At 35.3% G+C, this 22485-nt stretch overlaps 2 protein-coding genes and 1 long non-coding RNA gene across 16 annotated transcripts; all 3 read left to right on the top strand.

Annotated features, from left to right (window-relative positions):
* The first annotated feature begins 540 nt into the window (after positions 1 to 540).
* LOC108193476 (triacylglycerol lipase OBL1) lies at positions 541 to 5083 on the top strand. 2 transcript variants are annotated; one of them, XM_017360143.2, is made up of 5 exons: positions 541 to 1254; positions 2909 to 3156; positions 3247 to 3280; positions 3761 to 4461; positions 4596 to 5083. In XM_017360143.2, the coding sequence occupies exons 1-5, from the start codon at positions 930 to 932 to the stop codon at positions 4851 to 4853; spliced, it is 1566 nt and encodes a 521-aa protein (XP_017215632.1). In that variant the 5' UTR covers positions 541 to 929; the 3' UTR covers positions 4854 to 5083. The 2 variants fall into 2 exon arrangements, with proteins under 2 accessions (XP_017215632.1, XP_017215633.1); XM_017360144.2 differs by lacking the exons at positions 2909 to 3156; positions 3247 to 3280 and having other exon boundaries at positions 844 to 1254.
* A 1220-nt stretch (positions 5084 to 6303) lies between these two features.
* Positions 6304 to 15705, top strand: LOC108195943 (alanine aminotransferase 1, mitochondrial). 13 transcript variants are annotated; one of them, XM_017362966.2, is made up of 15 exons: positions 6326 to 6502; positions 11645 to 11695; positions 11805 to 11855; positions 12235 to 12300; positions 12389 to 12450; positions 12683 to 12756; positions 12859 to 12963; positions 13040 to 13150; positions 13618 to 13755; positions 13954 to 14028; positions 14172 to 14292; positions 14355 to 14509; positions 14859 to 14933; positions 15138 to 15341; positions 15438 to 15705. In XM_017362966.2, exons 2-15 carry the CDS (start codon positions 11661 to 11663, stop codon positions 15552 to 15554), a joined length of 1389 nt encoding a protein of 462 aa, XP_017218455.1. In that variant the 5' UTR covers positions 6326 to 6502; positions 11645 to 11660; the 3' UTR covers positions 15555 to 15705. The 13 variants fall into 13 exon arrangements, 9 of the variants coding, with proteins under 9 accessions (XP_017218455.1, XP_017218454.1, XP_017218456.1 ...); XM_017362965.2 differs by lacking the exon at positions 6326 to 6502 and adding an exon at positions 10038 to 10204 and having other exon boundaries at positions 12678 to 12756; XM_017362967.2 differs by lacking the exon at positions 6326 to 6502 and adding an exon at positions 10065 to 10204.
* A 4888-nt stretch (positions 15706 to 20593) lies between these two features.
* On the top strand, positions 20594 to 22065 carry LOC135147846 (uncharacterized). Its single transcript, XR_010285738.1, has 2 exons — positions 20594 to 21676; positions 21755 to 22065. It is a non-coding gene; the product is annotated as an uncharacterized LOC135147846 (long non-coding RNA).
* Positions 22066 to 22485: the final 420 nt, after the last annotated feature.

Genomic DNA, 22485 nt, shown 5'->3' with positions numbered 1-22485 from the left:
GGGCGCGGAGGTTAAGAAATATTTATAAAGTACTCGAAAAGAAAAAGAAAAATGGGTGAAGTGAGACCCGTTGATTTTAATATATAAAGAAAGATAGTGGAGTAAAAGTAATGTGAAAAGTGAGAAAAAATGGGAAAGTTGTGGGACTCATTGACTATTTTTGGTAAATTTTGAAATGTAAAGAATTGGATGAGATATCTTAAAAAAAACAGTAATGTAGTACGTAATAAAAAGAGATTATCTCATATTTTATAAATTAATGACAATTTTAAAATCATAAAATATACTATACAGTTTCAATGTAAAAAAAATGTCAATAAAGATATAGACTAATTTAATTTAATTTGAATAATATTATAAATTGTTTAGAATAAAAATTTATTATCTAAACTTTTATATGAAAAGGAAAAGTTTCAAAAAAATTTATAGAACTATTTTTAATATTTGTTATAATATTTGTGTCTAGCAATGAAAAAACTGTAAAAAAATGAGAGGATTTGAATAATTATTTATAATAATTTATCTAGTACTATATACACACGGTCGGAATCGGGCCGAAGTTTTTATAAAATTTTCCAGTTTCTCGCTCTCGCCCGAAAAAGTATCCGAACTTCTGACCCAAATAGTGCTAGAATTAGATGAGGATCGAGTATACGCTGGGGTGTTTGTTTTTAGGAAGTAGAAGCCGCTTCGCTTTTCTTGACCCGTTTGTGTAAGGAAGCACCGGACTCCGGCTAAAGTTAAAGCGGCACTACTTGACCCGGCCCTTTTCAGTAGGTCCCACCGCAGCAATATTCTGCTTGTAATGCGTGTCTTGCCTTGATAGTATAAAAAGATGACAGAGGAAGTAATCAAAACTTGCAATCTTATCAAGTAAAAGAAAGAGAGCTTCACTGCCGAGTTCGGAGTAAAATACAAGGACATACATAATGGCCGGGGGTAATGGCAACCGAATGAGGTATTTGATCGTCAAGCCAGAAAACGGTGGAATTGTTGATCTTTTCCGGTTCTTGGTTTGGAATAACAGGGTTTGTGCTTCGAAATTTGTTGAGAGTTCGGATGATGATGTTGATGACTTGACAAGCTGGCCCAAGGACCACAGGTGGGTTATAATCGTATCCATCGTAATGAGGAAGCTGATAGCTGTTTTTGGCAAACCTATGGAGTGGGCTGGCTACCTTTTTGAGTTCTTTCTAAATCTACTCTCTCTCAATGGCGACAATCTTTTTGCTTTGATTTACAACTTCTTCCGCGGTACTGCTTCTACTACTTTATCATAGTATTATAACTATTTTATTTTAACTTGCACACAGTGTTCTTCCGGGCCTTTGGTTTATGTTTACTCGAACTCATGTGTTAGACGTTTGGATTAATCATTTTGTAGTATGAAATGAACCCGTTCTCATTTGGGTAAATCATTTCTTTGGCATCTTCTAAAACACTCATTGGCACGCCCTTCATTCACATTCTTATTTCCATTTTTATCTACTGTCCAAATGCCGCTTCACATGTTCATTTATCTCATGAGTGGGATATTTATCTCATGCGTGGGATATTTACCTGCACTTAAAACTTTTTTTCTCACTTTGTTGAGTTGTCAGAATAAGTAGACGGATTATCAAAACTGTATATCAGTGTTCATCGCTGAAATTACACACCTAGAGGGGGGGTGAATAGGTGTTATGGCTAATATACCCGATTTTTATAAGTTACCGAATAATTAATCTGTCAATGACAAGCAGTATGCTAGCAACATCAAGAATTTTAGCCAGGTTCGACCCCTAACCCTAATGGTCTACGTCCTGGTCCCCTACCAACTGGTAAGAGATTATATTATTAATCAATAATAACAACGATTACAAGATTCAATAATATAACTCCCTTTCTCCCTTGTTCCTGTTATCAGCCTGCTGAAACCCCTGAACCACGAACCAAAAGCCTACCAAGACCTATACTTCCCAAGTATATTCTCCTAGCTAACTAGTTCCCTTGTTCCCTTGTTTCACAAGCTCGATACACAGCAACAAAACATTTACACTTTGAACAATACAATGTGTGAGTGTAATACAACCGAAACTATGAACTCTCAATATAGATATATATACGAATATAAGTACTAGAGCTCAACAAAAGATTTAGCAATGTAAAGAGTTGTATTTCAGAAAGCTTGGTGTGTTCTCCTTGTTCTCTACCGAAAATGAAAGCACACACAAATTTATATACATCATACCAACGGTCATATTCCAACAAATTTCCCAACGATCTTGGTAACAACCTCACGTTTAAATTTGAATTGAATGATGAACGTTTGGATGATATATGTTTACTGAGTAAAAGATAAAACACGTTTGAAAGCATCTCAGTAAAGTAATTAAATAAAACCCAACGATTTGAAACTAGATAGGAGTTTTAGATAAGATCGATTTGAAATAAAATCTCCTATTAGTTAGGAAAACGTTTTTGAATGAAAACTCTTTATAAAACCGAGCTCTAATATTTATATAAGATATATACAAATATTAGAATCCTTACAAAGTCGTTTCCTATTAAATCTCCTTGAAAATAGACTTTGATCTTCATCCGATTGTTTCTCTGTTCACGCTGTAAGCCTGCTGATAGCTTGTAAATATCCCTGTAAGCTTGCTGACAGCTATAATCATGCTAACATCCTGAAACACTGTTAGTCCGCATAAACAACCTTTGATAGCATGCTTACACACATCAGTTTCATGTTATTAGCTTGCTGTTAGTGTCATCATCAAAACCTTGAGAGTATCAATCGCATATTATGTATGTGGATTCTTGAAAGAAGTATGAAATTAGCATAATCGTGGATTCTTGAATGAAGTATGAAATTAGCATAATCAGGTACTTTAAGTTGGTGAAACTTTCTGTTGTGTGGAAACAGGAAAAATGGTGATGCCTCAAAGAGGTTCCGATACTTTCATAAGCGCAATAGGGCATTTGGATGGGCGAATAGACCTGGACAAGAATGACTTGTTTAAACAACTAGGCGATAAACCTGCTTCCGAAGAGAAGATAGGTATAAGTATGCATCTCGCGAACCGTTCCCTTGTCGACCTCTCTATGATGGCCGCTAAGTTGGCCTATGAAAATGCTAATGTTGTTAGAAACGTTGTAAACCAGCACTGGAAGGTAGGTTTCTCTTCTGAAATCTGAAACTTTGAGTTCGTCCTCCTGATAACGTATTCTAAATATTATAAATTTTGTTGTCGGCACAAGCAGATGCATTTCATTGACTTCTACAACTGTTGGAATGGTGAGAACAACTCCCTCTGTCCCTTTAGATTCTTTACAGTTTTCTCTTTTAGATGTCCGACTCATTTCTTTACATTACAAAACTTTCCTAAAATAGCTAATGGGCCCCACCACTTTACCACTTTTTCTTCCTTTTCACACTACTTTTACTCCACTATCTCCTTTTTATATATTAAAAATCAATGGGTCTCACCACTTCACCCACTTTTCTTTCTCTTTTCCACTACTTTATACATATTTCTTAACCTCCGTGTCCAACCTCAATGTAAAGAATTGAGGGGGACGGAGGGAGTAATGTTTATCAAATAGTCAAATTCAAAGGTAGTTTCTTATTTTGTTTTTGTTTTTTTTGCTAAATAGTTTTTGATATCGTTTGTGTCTCTCATTTTCGGTGAAGTCAGTATTATTAGGCATCTCTTCTCCTGGTGAGTTCTTGATTATATGAAGTTTCTTATTTCTTTGTTGATGCTGTTACTGATAGAATTTCAGAAGGAGAGATCAACCCAAGTTTTCATACTGTGTGACAAGCCAAAAGATGCAGACTTGATACTGATCAGCTTCAGGGGAACAGAACCATTTGATGCAGATGATTGGATTACTGATTTCGACTACTCTTGGTATGAATTTCCAAAATTGGGAAAAGTCCATATGGGATTCTTAGAAGCCTTGGGTTTAGGCAGCAGGGGTAATACTGCCACCTTCAGTGAACTTCTTCAGATGAAAAGCACAAAATCTACTTTCTTCGATCCAGAGCAAGAGCAGTCTTCTCTCTCTGTAGACCCTCCAAAGCAGCTTGGGCCAGAGATGACGGAGATGACTGCATACTTCGCTGTAAAGAGTAAACTCAGACAACTACTTCGCAAGCACAAGGCTGCAAAATTTTTGGTCACTGGACATAGCTTAGGAGGAGCTCTTGCCATATTGTTCCCGACAGTACTGGTGCTGCATGAAGAGGAAGAAATTATGCAACGGTTGTTGGGTGTTCACACATTTGGACAGCCCAGAATAGGAGATAGGCAGTTGGGGATATTTATGGAAGCGCATCTAGAATATCCAGAGCCGAAGTACTTTAGAGTAGTTTATTGCAATGACCTTGTTCCAAGGTTGCCGTACGACAACAAAACCTGGCTCTATAAGCATTTCGGAGTGTGCCTGTACTTCAACAGCTTGTATGTGGAGCAAGTAAGTTTCTTGGACATTATTTTACTTTAAGTTTCTTGAGCAAAATATTACTACTGTATAATTATAGAACACACTGTTCCACGATGTTGAAATTATAATTCACACACATTTTTTTTTATATTGCTTCTATATAGAAAGTTAACGAGGAGCCAAACAAAAATTACTTTGGATTGAGGTACTTGATTCCGGCTTACTTGAATGCTGGTTGGGAGTTAATTAGAAGTTTCATCATGGATTCAATGTACGGGCCGGAGTACAGGGAGGGCTGGTTGTCAATACTATTAAGGGTAGTTGGATTGATTCTGCCGGGTATATCTGCGCACAGCCCCACAAATTATGTAAATTCTATAAGGCTTGGGAAGATGAAGGTCACTGAGATGTCTCCCTTATAAGCAGCAGCTAGAGCTGCTCCTGCAATACTGCTCGGTTTGATTCCTGCAACTTATGACTTTGCAATATCTCTGGAGCTTTTGCTCAAGAGAAAAATAAAATGATCTGGTCTTTTGTGAGTTGTTTTTCTATCAGTGTGTATCTTGTTAATTGAATTAGGTTTACTGCTTTGGTGTTATGTGTAATAACTGTGTTTGGTTCGACAATTTATATTCTGAGCTTTGGAAGTGAAGCATGGTGCAGTAAGGTTAGATCCGTTTCAACAATGTGACCATGTGAAGTTCCTTGGTACTTTTAAAACCGGATTCACTATAATTTAAAAAATTGATATATTTCCTATATTTATTTACTTATATATCGCAGTGAAAAATATTAGAACCAAAAATAAAAAATAACTCCCACCTCAAAAATTTCACTTCAGCTTCCAAAACTTCTCTTCTGACCACGAATTCTTTGTTTAAATAAAAGCCATTGCTTCAATATGTATTAGTAGTGTAATGATATAAAAACAAATTTTGGAATTTTGGTACCTATATGAATTTTGTTTATTTGAATTTTGAAGCATGATAGAAAAATTATTGAACTGTTTCGTTAGTCAAATTATTTGAGTTTTAAAAATTAAAACAAATAGTTGTGATAATGATGTGATTCTCTTGACAAGATAGTCATTACATTACAAAATCTATAATAATATAATAATTAGTACTCTCTCTGTTTCTATTTATTTTTCCCGTTTGAATGTTTGAAATGTTGGTACTGTTGATAACATTAGACAAATTACTAATTTACGTCTAATTTATAAGACTAAATATAGTCATGAGTGATCTTCTGGATTCGTATTCATAATTACTTTAATACGGTGAAATTTTTATATTTAATACTAATACGAAACTAAAGATATTAACGATCAAAAGTGCGTGTTGGCAAACGTGATAAAAGCAAACGGGAAAAGTATCAGGAGACGGAGGGAGTATTATGAAATAAAAAAAATTATATGATGATATACAACTAAACAGTTTGAATTTTAAATTATATGATGATATACAACTAAATAGTTTGAATTTTATATTTTAAAATATATAATTTTGTTGACTGTAATTGTGTTGATGAAGTTAAATTTTTAATTCTTAATCAATTGAAAAGTTATATAATAATAATTTTTGTTACTCTAAATAATTATATGATGAGAGTAATCAAATTATAGTATTTTGATATTTGATAATTCTAATAATGTTTCCACTAAAAATGGATTTCGCTTATAATAAAACTCTTATTATTTTATTAAATAACGGACATAAATATCTCTTTAACATTTATATTTAAAAATTATAAAAATATGTATTTTCGGAGAAGAAATAAATTCTTAAATTTGAAAACAAAAATTTACCGAAACAGGCCTTTAGTGGGGGGCAGGAAATTAAAACGTAGTGATATTAGTAGGCGGTAATGGACTTTGGTCTGAAACCGCGTTTACCAAAGAAGAATGAAAACGAATGCTTGCTGTCCGATTATTAAAGATTAAAGAAAGTGGGAAGCTTGTTTAAAGTAGTTTCTAGTTAATTGCATTGCATTCCATTTCACATTTTAGATAAGGCTGGGCTTGTGCTTGGGTTCTACTCTAGTTTGACGCCCTGGATCTTGTTTTCTCTCCGTAAGTTTCCTCCCATCCATACTATTAATATTCCTCGAGCTTTAACTTTACATATTTGATCCCCATATCTTGCACAGTTGTATGTATATATCTATACACATAAAGAAAAGTTGATGAAACACTGATCACATATCTACTCATATAAGCTGCTGCTACCGCAGTTGCACACACAGAAATGAGAATTGAAGTGTTTTTAGTAGTGTTTTTGTCATCAATTGGCGGTGGTAATAGTGTATCTAGCAGCAGCTTGAGTCCTGATGGACAAACCTTATTGGCACTTGCGGCGCGTTGGACACTTGTTCCTTCTTCCATCACTACCACCTGGATTCATCATGATAACAACACTCAAACTCCTTGTTCCTGGGTTGGAGTGGTGTGTAACAAACGCCAAAATGTGAAAGCCTTGAATCTATCCTCTTTTGGAATTTCTGGTACTTTAGGGCCAGAATTTGAATCCCTCTCCTACCTCACCACCATTGACCTGAGCTTCAACTATTTTTTCGGAACTATTCCTCCCCAATTAGGAAACTGTTCTCTTCTTTACGCGCTAGATCTCTCGTCTAATTCCCTTTCAGGACAGATCCCACCTACTCTATCCAACTTGAATCGCCTAGTATACCTCGCTGCTGATTCCAACTCTCTCAATGCTTCCATACCCGATTCACTCTTCCAAATCCGCACCCTCCAAATTATTTACTTGTATGATAATAAACTATCTGGTCCGATTCCCTCTAGTGTTGGTAACATGACCGACCTAATTTACCTCTACTTGGACACAAATAATCTCTCTGGAACTATTCCCTCTTCCATTGCCAATTGTACCAAGTTGCAAAATCTTGTGTTATCTGCTAACCAACTCAGTGGAACACTGCCAAGCAGTTTTTATTATCTACGAGGCCTTGTACTGGTGGATTTCAACTCGAACAATATTCAAGGAAGCATTCCTTTTGGTTCTGGTAGCAGTTGTAGACTATTGGAAGTTTTGGATTTGTCTTTTAATAGTTTTGCTGGGCTGATTCCACCACAGTTAGGAAACTGTACTAGTTTAACAATGTTTTCTGCGGTAAGTTCTGGAATAACCGGTCATATCCCTTCTTCTATTGGCCAGCTTTCTGTCTTGAACACTCTTGTCCTTTCTCAAAATCTCTTGTCTGGAAACATACCACCTCAGCTTGGTCAATGTAGGTCCTTGATAGACTTGGAACTATATTCCAATAAACTTGAGGGGGAACTACCAAGTGAATTAGGAATGCTAAGTGCATTGGAGAGGCTTTACCTATTTGAAAACCAGCTATCAGGTGAAATTCCTTTCGGAATTTGGAAAATTGAAACCCTTGTTGAACTTCATTTGTACTCTAACCTTTTTACAGGGGAAATTCCTCTTCTTGTTACCGAGCTTAAGAATTTGAGGAACTTTACTATTTACAACAATCAGTTTTCTGGTATTGTACCTCAGGGTCTGGGTATCAATAGCAGTCTGGAAGTAGTGGACTTCACAAATAATACATTGACCGGCCAGATCCCACCAAACCTTTGCTTTAAGAAAAAACTACGGAGATTGACTTTGGGATCTAATTACTTTGAAGGTAGTATTCCTTCTGATATAGGAAGTTGCACTTCTTTAGAAAGACTGATCCTAGAGCAAAATAACCTTTCTGGAATTCTTCCGAATTTTGTAAAAAATGCCGGCCTCGTGTACATTGACTTGAACAATAATAGAATCAGTGGGGAAATTCCTGCAAGCTTGAGGAACCTGACAAATATTACCTCAATTAACTTCTCCCTAAACAAGCTTACAGGGGTAATACCCCAGGAGCTGGGAGACCTGATTCACCTTCAGAGTCTTAATCTCTCTCAAAATAATTTGAAAGGTCCTTTGCCTTCTCAACTGTCAAATTGCAAAATGTTGTTACAGTTCGATGTGAGCTATAATCATTTAAACGGCTCAATTTCTTCTAGTTTCAAAAACATGGTAAGGCTGGCATCTCTCGTTTTAAGTGGAAATCAGTTTACTAATGGGCTGCCACCTTTTTTGTTTGATCTTGAAAGTCTTTTGGATTTGCAACTTGGTGAAAATCTATTAGGTGGAGAATTTCCTGCATTGATAAGATCTGTTGCAGCAGTACAGGTGTTGAAAGCACTAAATCTCAGTAGTAATCGGTTATCAGGGAACGTTCCTGCAGAAGTGGGAAACTTTTTGACGTTGGAGATTCTAGATGTATCTAGCAACAATCTAACTGGGACTTTGGACGCCCTTTCAAGCCTCCGATCTTTAATCAGTGTCAATGTCTCATATAACTTGTTTACGGGTGCAGTACCAACAACATTAATGAAGTTGTTGAGCTCGTCTCCGTCTTCATTTATGGGAAATTTGGGACTTTGTGCCAACTGTCTCCCAAGTGATAGCTTGACTTGTAATATTAGCAGAAACTTAAGGCCTTGTTACAAGAAATCAAGCGGTCGGAAAGGCATTGGAAAGGTGCAAATTGTGGTGATAGCTCTTGCAACATCATTATTCGCTGTTTTTGCCTTCCTTTTACTGTGTTATTTGTTTTCACGACGAAGGATCCTGGAGCAGGAAGCAGTAATCTCTGCTGAAGAGGGTGCTTCATCTCTTCTTCAGAAGGTAATGGAAGCTACTGAGAATCTGAATGAGAAGTATATTATTGGGACTGGAGCCCATGGCACCGTCTACAAGGTTTCATTGGACCCAGAAAAAGTGTATGCGGTAAAAAAGCTTACATTTACAGGAATGAATGAGGGACACACGAGCATGGTTAGAGAAATTCAGACGATTGGGAAGGTCAAGCACCGGAATCTAGTCAAACTGGAACAATTTTGGTTGAGAAAGGACTATGGTTTAATTTTATATAGTTACATGCAAAACGGAAGTCTTCATGATGTTCTTCACGTGAGATGTCCACCAGCAGCCTTAGATTGGAATACTCGTTATCAGATAGCACTAGGAACTGCTCATGGTCTAGCATATCTCCACTTTGACACAGATCCTGCCATTGTGCACCGTGATATCAAACCAATGAACATTCTTTTGGACTTTGATATGGAGCCTCATATATCAGATTTTGGCATTGCCAAAATTCTGGATCAATCTTCTGCTTCAATGCCAACCACTTCAGTCCAGGGAACTATTGGATATATTGCCCCGGGTATGTGAATAATTTTCATTTGCTTTAAAAGTAAAATTCAGTAGAATGGTGCTGACATCTCATTCATGCATGCTTTTTGTGAAATTATTGCAGAAAATGCATTCACCACAACAAAGAGCAAGGAATCTGATGTCTACAGTTATGGTGTTGTTTTGCTGGAGCTATTAACTAGAAAAAAGGTCCTGGATCCGTTGTTTACCGAGGGCCACGACATAGTAAGCTGGGTTGCAGCTAGTTGGAGTAACACCAAGGAAATAACAGGGATCATAGACCCAGGCCTTTTGAACGAAGTCCTTAGTTCAGGTATCATAGAACAAGTGACTGATGTTCTTTTAGTGGCTTTGAGATGCACAGAAAAGGAAGCAAGCAAAAGGCTCTCAATGAGACAAGTAGTAAAGCAATTAGAAGATTCAGCCACACTCTATAGAAATAGAACCACAAATAATGAGCTATAGACCATTGGTCCCTGTTGAAATATAAGCTTGCATCTGTCAGTCAAGCAAAGGAACGTTATGAGATGCGTCATCGCTTTCAGGTTCTATTGCTTAGACTTAGTTATACCACCATATGCATTATATAAATCATTCTATTATCTCTCGACGGCAACATAAACAGCAAACCAAATATTGATATTGCACGTGAAAATTGTCGCATTTTGGAAAGGCGGAAAGTCAGACAAGAAAAAATATATTACAAATGTATATTCTAACTTGATCACTGTCAGAGGTCACCCTTTGCAGAGAACACGTTTTTAGCGTGAGAACATTATTATTATGTTCCAGAACAGTACAACATTAGATAAATAAAATAACTGAAAAAATTGTTTATGAGTTCTTCCAAGGCCCAATACTCATGAATGAGCTCGATAGGTTTGCTGGCTTAGATATTGCAGGGCAGTAACGTCTGCAAGTTAAGCCTCGTTTTTTGACTATCCTGGTTTTATTTTATGTTTTTACATTCGATCTCAACTTATAATGAGAGGAAAAGTTGGTGAGCCTGATATGCAGTGGTTTATATTCAAGATCTTGACCAGTTTTATGTTTGGAAGGTTTTGGTGTTATCGTGGATGTTGAAGATTTTGTTATATATAATATTTTTGGTTGATTTATATTTGCATGTGAGAGTTTTATATGCAATGTCAACTTCACATTTTTCTCTTAGTTTTATTTGTTGATATGTATTCGTATGTCGGGGTTCTATATATATGTGACGCCAACTCCTATTTAATTTATATTTATAAATGTGTTTTACATTAGAATTAGAACTATAATATGTGATGTAATTTATTTATTTTTAAAAAATATGATTCTAGATTAAAGGATCTCTGTATGTATGCGCTGATGAGCTATACCTTCCGGACGAAACACTTCTCAACCCTGTAGATATAAGTTTGAGTTCTGGACGTCTTAGTATTGGATCCGCTCTTTTGTTAGCATAAACCATTTAAGTATTCAATTTATTAGGAATGATCATGATTGCATAAATAGAGGTTACTGTTTTTTGTTCAACGGTAATGGTGTATTGAAAACAAAAAACAAATACAGTGCCCGAAATTATATTTCGCCAAATGGCTGGTCCCGCAAGTAACGTGGCATTCGACTCGAATATTTGAGATCTATACATAGAGATAAATAGTGATCATTTGATATCGATTTCCCCTTAACTCCTCTCATCCAATCATGTCTTTCGTAACAATTAACGACATAAATCCAAAGGTAAAGATATCTCTTCAGATCTAACTTCTCGTAAAGACATCTCAGACACACTTACACACAATTACTGTTGTCTGTTTTTGTATCATCCGCTCATAATCTTAATGTCTGTGCTCTAAATTCTAATCAGTTGCATCTTCTTCTTTTTGTAAATTTTAATGGTTACGATGATATCCCATACCATCCATACAGAAACCCGGTAAGTGCTTATCTCCTGAAATCTGCAAACTGTGACAATTGGTCTCTGTATTTTCATCTCACAGGTCTTGAAATGTGAGTATGCAGTCCGAGGAGAGATTGTCCTTCTGGCCCAGGTAATATAACATTGAATCCTCTTTATATTACAAAGATCCGAGTCACCCATGTATGCATGTTTTACACATATCTTTAATCTCAGAGGTCATGCATTATTTTGTGTTGCAGAGATTACAACAAGACCTGCAAGAAAAACCAGGTTCCCACCCTTTCGATGAGGTATAAATTTACTCAGAGTAGTCTTTTACTTTAGTAAACACTACATATTTTCCTTTCCTGCACTAAGTCATGCATACTGCAACAGCAATTTATGGTTCAAGTAATTTTAGGTTTTCCATTGATATATACCATACTTTCTTTCTTATTTGTGACTTGTGAGAATATTTGTTATTTACTTGGCAAAAATATATACCAATCATGTCGCAGACTGGCATTCCTTTTTACTAAACGCATAGAACTCACTGAGCTAAGCTTCAGGGGATGCAGATGCAATACTGATTTTTTTGCTCAAGTTTATTAGAAGTATTATAGCAACATCTAGAACATTCTCCTCAACTTGTCATAGGAAGATAATGTGCTTATTATTCCTCGCTGGCAGATCCTCTATTGCAATATTGGAAATCCTCAATCTCTTAATCAGCGTCCCATTACATTCTTTAGAGAGGTACGGATAACTCTTTATTCTAGAATGGTTATCATTCTAGAGTAACTATTATACGATTCAGCATTTATTTTTGTTAGCCCTGTGTTAGGTTCTTGCAATATGTGACCATCCTGCAATCTTGGACAAAAGTGAAACACAGGGGTTATTCAGGTTTTTTTTCCTACACTAACCAGTACTGCAATCTTGCACTACATGATGTTTGAAAGTCAGAAATGCACTTTGCTATCATGGTTAGAGTCATAGCTCTATGCAGTTTGTGTTCTGTTAGCTCTTTGCTCCTTATCACCCCCCCCCCCCCCCCCCCCCCCCCCGGATTTCTCGTCCTTTGCCCCCTGATATCTTTGGGCGGTTGATGTAGCTGTTACAAATTCTTCCAGTGCAGATGCCATTAGACGGGCTTCAGAAATCCTGAATCAGATTCCTGCAAGGGCAACAGGAGCGTATAGTCATAGCCAAGTACAATGGCCTATTTAGAATTACTAAGAACTTCTACTTTGTAAGCTTTTATACATCTCACTGTATGATGAAATTATCTTTTCTATTAAAATCTTACAACAGGGTATCAAGGGATTACGTGATACAATTGCTGCTGGTATTGAAGCTCGCGACAGTTTTCCTGCTGACCCGAATGATATTTTCTTGACAGACGGTGCAAGTCCTGGGGTAATAATTAATATTGCATTCTGTAATGGAAAACAATTAATGCCTCAGCTTACAAATTTGGTGATTTTCTGTTTAGGTTCATATGATGATGCAATTGTTGTTGTCATCGGAGAACGATGGAATCCTTTGTCCTATTCCACAGTACCCCTTGTATTCTGCTTCAATAACCCTCCATGGAGGCACTCTTGTATGTTTTACTTCTTTTGAGATATATTTGATGCTATGGAATAGGTGTAAAAACTTGGAGACTTGTAGTTAGCATTTAGCTGAAAAGCTTCAAGTTAAACTGGGGAATGAACTTTGCGATGTTCTGCAATAGCACACGATATGAAATGAAAACTGTATTGTTTATGGGTTAATATGTTGATTCTGATTCCTTCCCTCATTCCAATCTTACTTTCTTGACAATCTAAACTAAAGATCAAATCAGCAATTGGAGAAGGAATGTTCCATTCTTCTATCAAGTCATTTTTCTTACAAACTTTATGATAGAAAATTTGCATCCTCATTTTGGTCCACTCTTCCCTCTGACATCCTTTTTTTTTTTTTTTTCTTAAATTTGGACCACAATATTTCATTACATTATCCTTGATCGGATAGAGCATAACTGCAAAAGTTAAAGCTTTCAATATGACAGTAAGTTGAAATATACAGGTGCCTTATTATCTTGATGAAGCAACAGGCTGGGGACTGGAGATGTCTGAGCTCAAAAAGCAACTGGAGGATGCCAAGTCCAAGGGAATTACTGTCAAGGCATTGGTTGTTATAAATCCGGGCAACCCAACTGGGCAGGTAACCGCTGGTTGCTATTTATAAGAGCAGTTAAGTACATAATTGTATTTTAAGAGATGAAGAGTGCTTTGTAAAACTATAGAATAATATTTCAATCCTACATCAGGATGTAAATTTGTTATATGTAAATTTTTTTTTGGCAAAAAAAAAAAAAAGGATGTAAATTTGTTATACAATAGTCGTCATAAATATTTACAGGTTCTTTCTGAGGAAAACCAGCGGGACATAGTGAAGTTCTGCAAGAACGAGGGCTTGGTTCTTCTGGCAGATGAGGTATGTGATTTTACTCAGCCCTGCAGCCTATCACTGCTATTCGAGATTCGAATAGCCCAGAGTCCATTATATGTAAAATAATATTAGACTGTCATCGTATGTGTACTCAGTTTCAGCATTGTCTTCCACCTGTTTATTTACAGGTATATCAGGGAAATGTTTACGTTCCTGAAAAAAAATTTCACTCTTTCAAGAAAGTTGCCAGGTTGATGGGTTACGGAGAGACTGATATTCCAGTAGTATCTTTCCAGTCTGTTTCAAAGGGTATGTTATCTTATAAACCTTTGTTCTTCTTTCTGGCAAACTGTTAAATAGTTCTTGTTCAGGCTATCATGGAGAGTGTGGAAAAAGAGGTGGATACATGGAGGTGACTGGTCTTCGTCATGAGATAAGGGAACAAATATACAAGTTGGCGTCTGTCAATCTTTGTGCTAATATTTCTGGTCAAATTCTTGCAAGCCTTGTTATGTACCCTCCTAAGGTTATTCTTTACTGCTTGTACTGTTGCTGTTATATGTGTCAATGTGTGCTCTAGTTGAATAGTATCCTTTGGTGGCAAGTTCTTTAAGCTTGAGATAGTATTATCAAACCTGGATAATTAGGTAAAACAATAATCAGATATTAATAGCGTTATAGAAACTATTCAGCCGTGTATGTAGTTAAATTAAATAACAATTTTGACCTAGAAGCAAATTGCTCATGATATACCATTGTCATGATTAGTCTGCTCTGCAGTTGATTTTCTGCTAATTTTGTGAAACATATTGTCATCTATGACTACTATTGATCAAGTGAAAGGAAATACTAATGTCTAATGTTGATGCATGCAGCTTGGTGATGAATCTTACGAATCCTACATTGCTGAGAAAGAACAAATACTCTCATCACTAGCAAGGCGTGCAAAGGTTCGTTAAAAATCAAAAGGCTACACCACAGTTCAACTGAAATGTTAAGTCACCATGTAGAGTAAAAAGTTTATGCAACTAGGATACGGTCTGTAAAAGTACGGACTACATTGCAGTTGAAACCTTAGCCTCCATTCACAATTATTTTGTGGTCAGTGCTCTTACATGAACAAATTAATAATCTTCTGAATTACATTTGGGTAGACACTCGAAGATGGGTTTAACAACTTGGAGGGGATAACATGCAATAAAGCAGAAGGAGCAATGTACTTATTTCCACAACTTCACCTACCTCAGAAAGCAATAAAAGCAGCAGAAGCAGCAAAAAAAGCACCAGATGCATTTTATGCTCGTCGCCTCCTTGATGCAACTGGTGTCGTCGTAGTTCCTGGATCAGGTTTTCGCCAGGTGAGTTGTCTTATATACTCTCCGATAACAAACCTACTATGTACCATATGCAGGGTGTAATATTGGATGTAAATGTTTGAACTAATGCTTTGATAGGTTCCTGGAACCTGGCATTTTAGATGCACAATATTGCCTCCCGAGGACAAAATTCCAGCTGTGGTTCATCGGTTAACAGAATTTCATACGGCATTTATGGACGAATTTCGCGACTGAGTCGGTCTTGTATATCATGATTACATTGCTGGTCTGATTTGTTCACGTCCTTTGTGCACATTTTAATAATACAAGGAAAAATGCTTCTAACAACTTATTTTCGTAGTAACAATTTTATAATTATATAATGGGAAAGCGGATATTTTTGTCACTGACTTACTATAATTTTTTTTTATTTTGTTCATTAATGTTACGTTCAGATTTCTTTTTGTCACTAAAGTCAGTTTTGGATTTAATTATAAGCATGATATAAATTTTTTATAGCATTATTAGCCGTATGTAATATTTTGATAATTTGATATATGTATAAACTTTTATATATAGTACTTCTTTCTATGTATTCAAGATTGATAATATGTATAAACTTTTATATACAGTACTCTTTTTATGTATCTAACTTTTTATGTATCTAAGATCGTTTATCTTACTGATAATAGTTTGACATGCATTTTATTGGCTTAGTTTTATAAATTATTTTATTTTTTTGAATAAAAATTATATTATATTCATATCGTTGTTTTCAATTCAAAGTTTCTTGTGACAAAATAAAAATGAGTAAGTGTACTCATTTAACTGATCAATGAATTTTGAGTTTTTTTAGCCAAAACGAAATTACAACCGAACTTAAAATCATATTTATTATTTTTATAATTTTTTTAAGCAATTCCCCGAGTTGATCTTCTAGTGTTGGTCACTTACGGATTTAAAATTTTCAAATACATACTGATTATAAAATTACATGTGAAATACGAGTCAAACAAAAATAAATATATTTTATTTGACATGAATTTGGATCAAATATCATCTTATTGAATATTATTATTCTAATCTCTTTATTATGAGCTATAATTTTATTTTTTCTAGCAACCTCTATGTATGACAAATCATTTATTTTATATATGAGGGCATCTTTTTATAATGAGATATATAAAATAAATTATAATATAAATTAGGGAAATCTACAAAACTACCTACCTTTTCTTTTATTGTTTTCAAAAATACTACCTTCCAGAATTATTTTTAAAAATACCTTTTCATAAATTTTTTTTTTCTAAAATACTGTTTGCAACTTTTGCAACCTCATTTGCAACTACAGGCGGCGCCAGCCGTATTGCAACCTCTTTTGCAACTTCATATGCAGCTGAATTCCTGATTTCAAGTTCCAGTTTTCAAATGTCATTTTCGACCTCATTTTCGGAATCGATATATATATATATATATATCTATATGAGTTGAGTTCTGTGGGATGCTATTAAACTTGAGAAATTGGAGTCCCTAAGAACTACCGTTAGATTGTAAACAGATCCTGTGGCTGAGATTTAATAAAGAAAAATACAGCTGACCTTTTCTAAGCAAATTTAAACTGCAATTCATTTCTTGAAAAGCATATCCTGCATCCTCCGTCGAAACAAAGAAAACCACGACCGTTACAAAGAGTGCCGGATTTTCGCTGAAGAACCCTTGGTGCGGAACTTTAGAGACTGAATTCAGCGACTGGGGAGCATTTTGCAGGACGTTGCAAGTTTATGTGAATACGAGTGCCGGATTTTGGCTTGGCCCAACCCGCGTTGCGGAACTTTTGAATCTCAATTGACCGGTTGGGGAGTACTGTCAAGACGCTGCTGCAGGTGTATGCGAAGATGAGTTTAGGTATGGCCACTAATTTGTTACTATGTGCTTCAATTGAATTGCATGTCGTATAAGTGGTCAATAGGTTAACGGAATTTGAGTTTTCCGGTGGCCATGGTCGATGGGTTGTCCTGCATATGTTCTTTTGGTTTCGTAATGATCGAATGAATTTTTGTTTTGTAGACAATGGAAATCCGTGTTTAATTGTTCTGCACTTGATATTGCTAGGATATTAACTGATTTTGGATTTTTAAAAATGCCCTTTGCTAATTGGTGAATGCTTGTCCTGCATATGTTCTTTTTGTTTCGTAGGGGCGGAGTGGGATTTTTTTTTGTGCATTTTGAACAATGGAACTCTGTGTTTGTTCTGTGCTTGAAATTGCAAGGACATTTACTGATTTTGGGTCATTAAAAATGAGCTTTGCTAAAGGGTGAAGGCTTGTCCAGCATATATTCTTTTTGTTTCGAAGATGCGGAATGAAGTATTTTTTTGGTCTTTGTAAACATTGAAAATATGTTTGTGTTCTGCACTTGACATTGCCAGAATATGTACTAATTTTGAATCTTTAAGAATAACCATTGCTAATTGGTGAATGAGTGCTGTATTAGGACAATGCAGAACGCTTTGTTGAAATGGTATGCGGTGTTTGCTTTGATTCTTCGTGTTCTAATTGCACAAAGTCATTGCAGAACAAAAACACCTGATGTAAGTAGAGCATTTAGCCACAAACAAAACACTCAATACTCAAAAAAATGCAATTCCAACAAACTGCAGAACGTAACCACAAACTGCAGAACATAACCACAAACTGCAATTAGAACTGCAGAACATTGGTTTTTTTTTTAATTTGGGTATTGGGTGTTTTGTTTCTGACTAAATGCTCTACTTAAACTGCGTGTTTTTGTTCTGCAATGACTTTGTGCTTGTTCCTAAATCAAAAAATTTACTATATGGGTATCTGATCTTGAGTGTTATGCAGGTGGGGGTTTTTAAGTGTAGAATTTTTATTGTAGTGCATGACATAACAAGAGAAGAATTGGGTGCAAGATTTGTGAACGAAGTAAATTTTTTATAGTTTCTTGTTGTGTGAGTGGTCGAGGTTTGGAAAGAAATTTTGCTCACTTATGTTTTTTTAAGGTACTGGGGTGATTATGAGCCGCCATTGTTGTTTAGCTAGCACATTTAATTTGCTCAAACTGTGAAACATTTGTTCCATAGAGTGCTTCTCTCAGTAGCTTATTTTATCAATGAATGGTGTCCATTGCGTTGGTTTTTGTCCTGCACTAATTTTGCTTTTTTGATGTTTAGCATAGCATATTTCATTGGACAATTAAAAAGTATTGTGGCTAAAGTCCAATGCTAATGAAATTATCGTTGTACTAATTTTGCTTCTTTGATGTTTAGCATAGCATATATAGCTCTGTCATGGTTAAGATTAGTACTAAGCACGAAGCTTTGAAGTTATCTTGAGATGAACTAGTTTATACAGGATTTTTGCGAAATAAATTGTACTTGTAATAACTACTTATCTATCCTCTGATGATATCACACACTTATAATAATCTAAGTTAGCAACTACTGAAGCAAATCTATTAAATTTAGGATATTTAAAATTCATGATATAAGGACCTGATAAAATAAGTTAATCATTAGTTCACAATTCACATTACTTATATTTATACCACTACCAAGTGTTTAGTGCATCACTCTCTTTGCACACATCCATTTTTTATTTCTAATCTTAACAAGCCATTACATTGTTGCTAACCAATGTTGGCAGACTAGTGCAGAACACAAGCCTTGTGCGGTTGTGCCTGGACCAATATAAATAAGCAAATAATTAAGATAATTAGTGCTGCTTCAATTTTTTTTTTGTGTGCAAGTTTGATGAACAACAAGCAGCAGTGCAGAGAGTAGTGTTGTAATTTTGGAAAAAGAAGGGGATGCTTTAGTTTGCGTCTCCTATGTGTAATATGGCACCTGTTACAGTATTTATGTAATTGCGACGTTTGATACATTTTGATAAAACAGATACGGTGTATTTTTTTTAAAACAGTTGTGGGAATATGCATGCTTTAGTTGTATTTTCATCAGTTTTATGTTGTTAAATACTATTTTTAATTCTATATTTTCTGAATGAATGTTTGCACCTATTTTATAGGATGTGGAAGAAGAAATTTCTTTGACCACGCAGGCACGTGCAGATATGAATTTAAAAAAACACTTTGATGAGGAGGCAAGTTAGACTTTTGTGTGATAGCTAATATAAGTTCATGTATTATCAAGTGTTTTCTAGTAACGTAATTTGTTTTGCAGCCGTACATGATCAGTTTTGAGATGAATCTGAAGGAGTTGGATGTCGTGTACCGTAGATGCTTGACGAATTTCATTGATAGCTTGCCGTTGTATCCTAAAAATGCAAAGCTTGCTGACTTGAAGCAGAGATATAATCAGTTTTTCAAAATGTTTGCGGATTCCACATCCATTAATAAAAGTATGTCCAACACTAACACACAGAATGGGTGCAAGACAAGGGTGGCACAAGATGATGATCAAAGTGTTTCGAGTTACTCGATAGGATTGACACAGATGTTCGCCAAACACCTATAGAGATGTACTACACACATTGGATCATTTTAGGAACATCTTCAAAAAAAATTCAATTTAATAGAAACAAAAAATTAATATGCAGAATTAATTACTTGGCTCCATTCTGATTAGACATTTGAGACTTGTTAGGAACAATAACAATTGTGTTTCAGATAAAAGGATATTATCGATGTTCCTGATCAAAGACATAATGGTGAAAAAAAAATAAAAATTGATAGAAAAAATGCAGGACAAATTTGCTAAGTGAACTCCTGAAAACACTCATTTTGTTGTAACTGCATTGAAGTTGTTTCACGTAAAGACACGGCCAAACCTATTAACACGTCTCTGTTTTGTGTAAAGTAAAAATTAAATTATATATTTATAAAATGAATCTAATATAATCAGCAGCCGTTGGATCAAATTGAAATGGAGGGCCTGGATTGGGACTCCAAGACTCCAATAAACTATGAGACTCCGAATAACTTTCCTCCTTGGAAACCCATTCTTTTTAGAGTCCTTGGAGTCCTAGCTATCCACCGTTGGATCAATCTAATCCTGCAGTTGTCAATTTTTTTTTTAAAAACTGTTAATTAATAAAAAGTCAAAGACATCTCGCACCCAAAAACGTTAGTTACAATTTCAAAAAAACCATTCCTGATATCTTGCTTCTTGCTTCGTAGATAGAAATTGAGAGAAGATTGTTTTGCAGAAAAGGAAATTGTTATCCTTGGCTTTCTAGGGCTGGTGAAGGAATTGGGGCCATTGAACATCGAGTACTTTAACGGAGACAATAAGTGAAGGTACCTACATAGATTTTGTTAATAAGTTCTGCAATTGATTTGTATGTCCTATAATTAAGTGATCAATGATAGTAATTTGTGTTCCCAGTATGTTTTTGTTGAATTGGGTGTCCTGCAACTAATTTTTATTTGATAGGTTGTCATCTCCTCTTTGTAATTGAGTTATGCCCTTGATTGTTATTTGGAGGACAAAGAAAGCATTTTTATTTTTTGTGTGGATACATGAACCGAAAATACTATTGGTGAGAAAGTGATGTCTTTAGAGTTCTGCAGAACGTATAATTTCTGCAATTGATTTGCATGTCCTGTAAGTGTTCTGCAATTGATCATGTCCTGTAAGTGATTGATAGATGATGGTAATTTGTGTTCCTAGTAGGCTAGTACGTTCTTGTTGAATTGGGTATCCTGCAACTGATTTTAATATGATGGGTTTTAATCTCTTCTTTGTAATTGAGTTATGCACTTGATTGTTATTTGCAGGACAAAGAAAGCATTTTCATTTTTTTGTGTGGATATATGAACCGAAATTACAATTGGTGAGAAAGTGATGTCTTTAGACGATGCAGAACGTATAAGTTATGCAGAAGTATAAATTCTGCAATTGATTTTCATGTCCTGTAAGTGTTCTGCAATTGTTTTGCATGTCCTGTAAGTGTTCTGCAATTGATTTGCATGTTTATTTTTTTGTGGCTATATGACTCGATATTGCTATTTGTGAGAAAGTGATGTCTGTAGACGATGCAGAATGTATGGTTACATTATGTGAAGCATGTGTTGCAGGATACTATTAAAATCCCTGGCTTGTCTTGGTTGTGTGTATGCTTGAATTAGCGGACAACTTTTAGAATGTTATAGAATCTGTATAAAACTTACGTTTGGCATAAGTCAAATATAAAAAAGAGAATAGCGATTTGGTAGGACATTTAGATATGAGACATGTCTGGTTAGTTGTAGACAGTAGTGAATATCTAGTATTATTCATACATGTGTTTTTATGTGAATTATGAAAATGTAATTGACTGAGAACTCTTCGTAATGAGGCACTTGGAATCTTACATGGGAATGCAGCATCGTGGAAGAGTGGCCTTCGTCCTGAGATGGTAATATTATAAGACATGTTAGTTATATTCACAAGGGTGAACATTTCATAAACTATTTTTCTGTTTTTAATGATGCAGGAAAATCAAAGCAGTGTCCTCCACAAGCTCAGAGTAATATATGCACAATGCTCACATGGTCTGAGAACAAAAGAAGATGGACCGTGCTTAAAAAGATGGTGCAGTTTAGAACAAAAAAATTGTGTGAATAATTCTGTAATCAATCATGTTATTGATCCCACGTTCATTGGTTCTTTTAGAACAAGTTGATATTTGAGTTGTTTGGATTGAATGGAATGATTTTATTTATTTCTAAACTCTTGTAAGGTTGACAATGTCAATGGTTTAGCAGGATTTATATTAATTAGTAGAAGGCTGTGTTGTTTCTGTGATTTGATTACGCAACCGAGCACCAGAAATTTTAAATGATAACTAGTTTCTGATGTTACCTGCCTTATGGGTTCTGTTGTATAAGATACTTCATTTTTTTTTCTCTACAGAAAGTTGTTCCTAGTTTATTTATTCATCTTTGCTACTGTGTGAGTGCGTTGTTGAAAGAGAGGATGAGAGCTTGCATGGTTGCTGATTGTAGATTGTATGAAGGGAGTTTTAAAAACGGAGTCATTGGAATCGACTGGTGATGAGTCTTGTATGATTGCTAAGCAGTTTGATGAGGATAAAGACTAGTGCAGCTGTTATAAATTCTAACAGTTCACAATAATATGTATTTTTGTGTGTCTATATTAAAATGTCCTCTCAAAATGACTCCAGTGAATTTAATTTGTAGTCGAGTTTGATTTTAAGTTGCAAAG

This window comes from Daucus carota, chromosome 7, assembly GCF_001625215.2.
Source record: "Daucus carota subsp. sativus chromosome 7, DH1 v3.0, whole genome shotgun sequence".
NCBI classification, from domain to species: Eukaryota; Viridiplantae; Streptophyta; class Magnoliopsida; order Apiales; family Apiaceae; genus Daucus; species Daucus carota.
This window is presented reverse-complemented; position numbering and strand designations above follow the sequence as displayed.